Source organism: Lipotes vexillifer, unplaced genomic scaffold (assembly GCF_000442215.2).
Source record: "Lipotes vexillifer unplaced genomic scaffold, Lipotes_vexillifer_v1.1 scaffold1798, whole genome shotgun sequence".
NCBI lineage: Eukaryota > Metazoa > Chordata > Mammalia > Artiodactyla > Lipotidae > Lipotes > Lipotes vexillifer.
In genome coordinates, this window is record NW_006789032.1 from 1,821,514 (window position 1) to 1,827,989 (window position 6,476).

At 54.6% G+C, this 6,476-nt stretch overlaps 1 protein-coding gene across 1 annotated transcript in view; it reads right to left on the minus strand.

Moving 5' to 3' along the window:
• The window catches only part of CDH4 (cadherin 4), a 167,714-nt gene that overhangs the window by 5,265 nt on the left and 155,973 nt on the right, over positions 1-6,476 (minus strand). The window contains exons 10-11 of the mRNA XM_007462285.1: positions 2,279-2,532; positions 1,581-1,723 (exon numbers count right to left, since the gene is read on the minus strand). Coding sequence (XP_007462347.1) covers positions 1,581-1,723; positions 2,279-2,532 — 397 coding nt within the window. The remainder of the gene's footprint in view (positions 1-1,580; positions 1,724-2,278; positions 2,533-6,476) is intronic.

Below are 6,476 nucleotides of genomic sequence, written 5' to 3' on the forward strand. Positions count from 1 at the left end.
CCCCCCCCCGCTGCCAACACCCAGCCCCTGCCTTGGCCCAGGTGCACAGTGCAGGTGGACCAGCGCTGAGCGGCCAGAGGTGGCCTGTCTGTCCTTTGTGTTCTGACCGTGGCCCTGCCCTTTGATGGCAACTCTGACCCCGTCATTAACAACTGCGTTTCTTGGCTGAGGCAGGCAGAGCATGTAAAACATCCATCCCATAGTGCGTCTCTGTGATCTCCCAGGAAATGCATCAAAGCACGTTTAAGGCGACGCAGCTTGGTGCCTGATGTGATAGGTGGCCGATGACACAGCTCACAGTCACGAGAAGCACAGACGGGTTCTATTAATGCGAGCGGGACTTGTGCTCCGTTTCCGGTGTCTTCCTTGTGCTTTCCACTGCTCTGGCCACCGATTCATTAAAATCACGTTCTAATCTAATCTCAGTGCTCTAGCTGCTGCTCAGAGCAGCTTTCCCCGACCAGGGCCTGGCACTCATCGTGGCTGGCTGAGGGGCTGGGCCTCTGTGGATCCCCTGAGGTGAGGGAGGTGGGCAGGAAGCTGCGGGATGGTCACCAGGTCCCAGCTTTCAGCTGCTGTTGACCAAACCTTTGTGCAGTGGCTACTCTAGCTCCTGAAGCTTTATTTATGCAGCTGATCCCAGAACCCATGTGGCATGGGCCTGGCACGGGGCCTTTGCGAGTGCCCTTTCCTGACTCCGGGACGCCCCTCCCCACCCCATCTTCCCCTGGCTTGTCCTTCTAATCCCGCAGGTCCTGGACCCACAGGAGGTCACTCATAGCCAACAGTGCAGCAGGAGACCCCGGTCACTCTCCCATCCTCCATTTGGTTCTTTTCTGGCACCTCCCATTCCCTGAAATTATCTGGCTGACTTGTTTCACACTCGTCTCCCTGGGGCAGAGACTGCTGAGTTGTCCCTGATATCCATTTCCTCTTTGTTCCTTAATAAAAGAACTGAAGCCCCAAACTTTACCTGGGCTCATCACTGCCCAACCAGAAGATGACATTCCTCAGCATCCCTTGCAGTGAGACGTGGCTTCGTGACTGAGTTCTGGCCTTCATGAGCTGTGAGTGGAAGTCCTTAGAAGGGCTGGGATGTGCCCTTGACCTCCCCTCTCCTGTTTGCCAGAATGTGGTCATGATGGCTGGAGCGTCAGCAGCTGTTCTGGGCCATGCTGCAGCTTGCCAAGGACATGGGAGCGGCCAGAGTGAGCTTGGTTCCTCATACCTGACCCTGGGCTGCCTGCTTCCAGTCTTCTTTTATGTGGGAGAAAGTAAACCTCCATCTTGTTAAGATTGCTATAATTATTATGCAGACAAACCTGGTTCAAGCTGACACACTGGCCTCTAGAATGTCACTCATGCAAAGGAGAAGGCTCTTGTCTGTTTTACTCACTGATGGATAGAGCCTGGCACATGGCAGGAGCCCAGGGAGTCGTAACAGTGGTGGTAACAGTGCCCAGCTCCCCTGGCACCCACGCGAGCAAATGACCTGGGCGCCTGCATCAGTGAACCACCAAGCCCAGGGCTTCGAATGGGCGAGGGCAGGCCCCCCTGTGTCTCCCTGCCCCTGGGCGCACCGTTGTCAGCTGCCAGGAAGGTGGCCTCATAGACGTTGTTTTTGATGTAGAGAGACTCGCGGTCGAGGATGGCCGCCGTGCTGATCTGGCCGTTGGTGGCATTAATGTGCAGCCAGTTCGCTGGGTCCGACAGCTTTGAGTATCTGCGGGGGAGGGAGGGGAGGGGTGAGGCGAGGGGCTGGGGGAGCCCCTCCTGGCCGCCCTCCTGCTGAGCTTGCGCGGGGTTGGGGGGTGTCCTTCCCTGCAGCCCTGCACAGGGTCCTCCCACGCGGGACGGTGGCAACAGCGCTGGAAGTCTCCAAGGAGGATGGGCTATTTAACCTCACAAGGACCCTGGGGGGCAGATTCTCCCATTGCCCCCTTTACAGGTGGGGAGACGGAGGGGCAGAGGGGGCCGGTGACTCACAGAATCATAATCGTAGGAGCGTCAAGCGGGGTCAGGACCCAGCCTGACTCTAGATGCAGCTGAATGTCCTTCAAGCTTTTCCCACCGTCTTGTGTCAGGGCAGCCTGGCGGCCGGTGATGCCAGCTGTCCCCAGACTGGGCTTCCCTGCCTGGGGACACCATAAGTCGGGGATGCCCCTAAGCACCCACCCGGGACTTTCTGGGTTGCAGGTTTCACTGGGCATTCAGGACTCTTCTCTATGGAAGATGGGGCTCCCCTTTCCCAGGGCCCGAGGGTGCTCTGTGGGCCCACCTCACGGCCTGCTGCATGAACCGGTCAGGGTCCACTGCCGAAAACGTGGTTAGCACGGTGCCGGTGGGCACGCCCTCTTCCAGGCGGATCAGCTTGTGGTTCGAGGGGAAGTAAGGGGCCTCGTTGATGTCCATGACTGGGATGGTCACCCCCGCCGTGGACTGGAAGGACATCTGGATCCCGCTGGCCAGGGGCGCCTGGTTGGACACCATCACGGTCAGCATGAACGCTCTGTTCAGCTCATAGTCGACCGCCTGGAATGAGAGGCGCCGAGACGGGGAGCTGGCTTAGGTGCCCGCGAGGCTGTCAGGGAGGGTGGTGCCCGTGAGGCTGCTTGGTCTGCACCCGCCCTGCTCTGGGCCCAGGAGGTCAGTCCCGAGGGGTGCCGTCCCCCAGCTTCCCACGTCATGGAGTGGCAGTAGCTGGGCTCCTCGGGGGATATGGCTCCCGCCAGGCACACCCCCCCCCCCCTGCCACACCTCTCCAGCATCCCACCCAGCGCCCCCACCCAGGCTGATTCTCTGCAGAAGCCTGCGCTCCCCCCCCCCAGGCCCCCCCCCCCCCCCGTCCCGCCAGTGGCTCCGGCACTCATCAAGCATTAGGAGTGCTGGGGCCCCACCCTGCTCCCTGCAGCCTGGCAGGTCGAGGCCCCGGCTCTTGTCCGTCCAGGGTGCCTCACCAGGTGTGGTGGGTGGAAGGGTGGCCTCCAAGGATACGTCCCTCTGGAACCTGTGACTGTGACCTTTGGCAAATAGGGTTTTTGTAGATGTAATGAAGTTAAAGGTCTTGAGAGGGAGTCACCCTGGATTGAGGTGGCCCCCGATTCAAGCTTGGGTGCCCTGTGAGTTAGGGGAGGGAGACTGGAGACACAGAAAGGGGCCAGGTGAAGACAGAGGCACAGGCTGGGGTGACGCAGCTCCGAGCCAGGGATGGCCAACAACCCCCAGAAGCTGGACGGGACAGGAGGGATCCTCCCAGAACCTCCAGAGGGAGCATGGCCCCGCCAATGCCTTGATTTTGGATGTTTGGCCTCCAGAGCTGTGAGAGAGCATCCTTCAGTTGTTCTAACCCACCTGGTCTGTGGTAAGTTGCTACAGCAGCCCCAGGACACCAACACACCAGGTCTCACGGAGCCCCCTCACCTCTGTGCGTGGCCCTTGCATGACCATTCTCTCCAGTTGACACACATTTTGGGGCTGTCAGGACCCCAGCTGATAAATGCTAGGTATGGTTCTATTGTCTATAGTTCTAGCGTCTACGGGGTACGATCAGTCTCTGGGGGTATTCTTCACATTTTGAGGGGGGATGGAAGCTGCACGGAAGCACTTGGGGCCCCGAGATGTGTAATTATTCCTGGCAAAGCTTGCAACAGTCTCACTAGAAAACAAGCAACACAGCACACACTGCAACTGCACTTGAATAATTCTGCTTAGACACATGCTAAGTAACACGTGCCCAAGAATATTCACTCAAGTATCATCTGTGTCCCTCACAGAGGACATATACTGCTGTCAACTCAGGCCCCCATAGCACTGGCTGGGTGGATGAGCTGCATCCGCACAGTGGGGACATTTGCAGCTGTAAGGAAGAACCAGGAAGATACACGGGGGAACGGAGAGATCTCCAGGATCGACTGGTGAGCAGAAAAGGCAACATCCATTGCAGGCTGCCTCTTGTGTAAAAGGGGGAGAGGAACATGAATTTGCATATGTATCTGCTCATATTTGCAAAAAGAAATGCTGAAAGGATAAACCAAAAAACTCATAAAAACAGTCACCCATGAGCAGAGGGAAGGAATGAGGGTGGAGGGAACGTCTGGAGGTGTGAGTCTGCTGCGTATGTTTTGCCACATAGCTTTGATTTTGGAACCATGTAAAATCTTACATTCTCACATTTTAGGTATTACAAGTAAACTTGTATATATAAAGCAATCTCTGAAAATGAGAAACAAACTGAATTAAATTAAACTCTATATTGATGGTAATATAACTCCCAAGAAAATAATGATTTCTCGTGACTGGGACAGCATTTAGATGATAAGTCCTTCATGGGATTTATTCTAAGAACAACAGTTATTGCAAAGAAATCTGAAATTCATTTGGTCTGCTTGCTGTTGGCAGGGATTTTGGGTTTGTTATTTTCTAAGCTTTTTATGTACAATTGGCTCTCCATATCCATGGGTTCCACATCTGTGGATTTAACCAACCACAGATTGAGTACATTTGAAAAAAATTCCAGAAATTTAAAACCTGAATTTGCCTCACACAGGCAACAATTTACACAGCACTGACATGGTATTAGGTATAAAGTACACGGGAGAGTGTGTGTAGGTTATGTGCAAATATTCGGTTGGCCAAAAAGTTCTCATGTTAAAACCCGAACGAACTTTTTTGGCCAACCCGATACTATGCCATTTTGTATAAGGGACTTGAGCATCTGTGGATTTTGGTACCTGCCTGTGGGGGGTGTGTGTGTCCCGGAACCAATCCCCCACGGATACCGAGGGGTGATTGTATATTGTAGGTTAAAGTAAATAAGCAATTATCTTACTGTTGTTAGGAACCAAGATTTTCAGTGTAAGAGAAATGAGATCAAGTATAAAATCAACAAAGGCAAGTAAAGCCCTCCCGTGTTCAATTTGGCTGAAATGATCATGTGAATCAGTGAAGTAACTTTGAGGTGTTCAGGGAGCACACGCGCTGAAATGTCACTCCTCTGCTCTGCCCTGACGACGTCCAGTAGCGATGGCAGCAGCCGCAGTGAGCACCTCTTGGGTCTGGATGTTGGTTTCTAAGTACCACTCCTCGCTAGAGGAATGGCCCATCCAGATGGGAGGCAAGAAGTCAGCAAGACGAACCTGGGCTGTGCACTCCGGTCCCAACACAAGGATGTAGCAGAAGCACCTGCACCCGCTGCCGGAGGAGCCCCCTAGCCAGAGGCCAAGGGCAGTAATAACTGCAGCTGAGCAAAACACACTGAGTGTATACACCCCTGCACACCCTTAACCGTGACGAGAAAGTGAAAAACGCAATTTCATTGACTGCTTTTGGATTTACCCAGGTCCTCATCTCTGGAATCTGTAGATAGTCACTTTCCCTGGCAAAAGGGGACTTTGCAGGCACGATGAAGGTAAGGGTCTTGAGCTGGGAGGTGGTCCTGGATTACCCAGGTGGGCCCTACGTGCCGTCACAGGGTCGTTATGGGCTCCTGACCTCCAGAAGAGTGCGAGGGTAAATGCGTGTCGTGTCACACACTTGTTATGGCAGCCGCCTGGATGCAGGTGGTGACACTGCCTGTTGCTGGCTCACCAGTTCTGCTCTGAGAATCGGAAGTAAAGGTGGAGAATGAAGCCTCATTCTCGCCTTTTCTGTTGAGCTGCATTCATTTCATGTTCCTATTTAGTGGCTTAAAACAACATACATTTGTATATCTTACAGTTCTGGGGGCCAGGAGCCAGAAGTCTGTGCTGTTGGGCTACGGTCGGGGTGTGGGCAGGGCTGGTTGCTTCTGAAGAGGCTCCTGGACGCCTTTTCTGGCTCCGTCCGAGAGGCGCCTGTGCTCTCGGCCCCTCCCTCCGTCTTCAGAGCGGCAAGGCGGCACCTTCCAGTCTGTCTCTCTCAGACCTCTGCTGCATCCTCAGGTCTCCTCTGACTCTGGTCCTCTTGCGTCACTCTTCTAAGGGCCCCGCGATTACTTGGGGGCCCCCCAGGACGATCCAGGGCAACCTCCCGTCTCAAGATTCTTAATGTCTTCACATCTGCAAAGTGCCCTTTGCCACATACGCACAGATCTGGGAGACTGGGACCTGGGTGGGCATCTTTGCGTGGGTGTTGTTCTGACAGCTGCAGGCCTGCATTTCAGCAGCACCACAGGGCTCTTTTATATAGAAGCATTCTAGCCGAGGGCTGTACAAGGAATGATAGGATTGTAAAGCACCATTTTATACTGCCTAATGAAGAAATGAACTTGGCAATGACCATCAACAGATGATGAAACCAACAGATGGGGGCTGGTGGAGAGCTGTGTTTTTGCAGACTGCCTGCTGGTTATAACGGGGAGGAGCCAACTCCACGGTGACGGGAGTGGCCTGTCAGCACCGGAGCCCACTGGTCAGGCTCAGACGGCTGTGTGCGGGACAACAAGCCTTCTCACCGCGGAAGGGCCCTTCAGGTCTGCAGCCCTGGTTACAGGAAGAGCG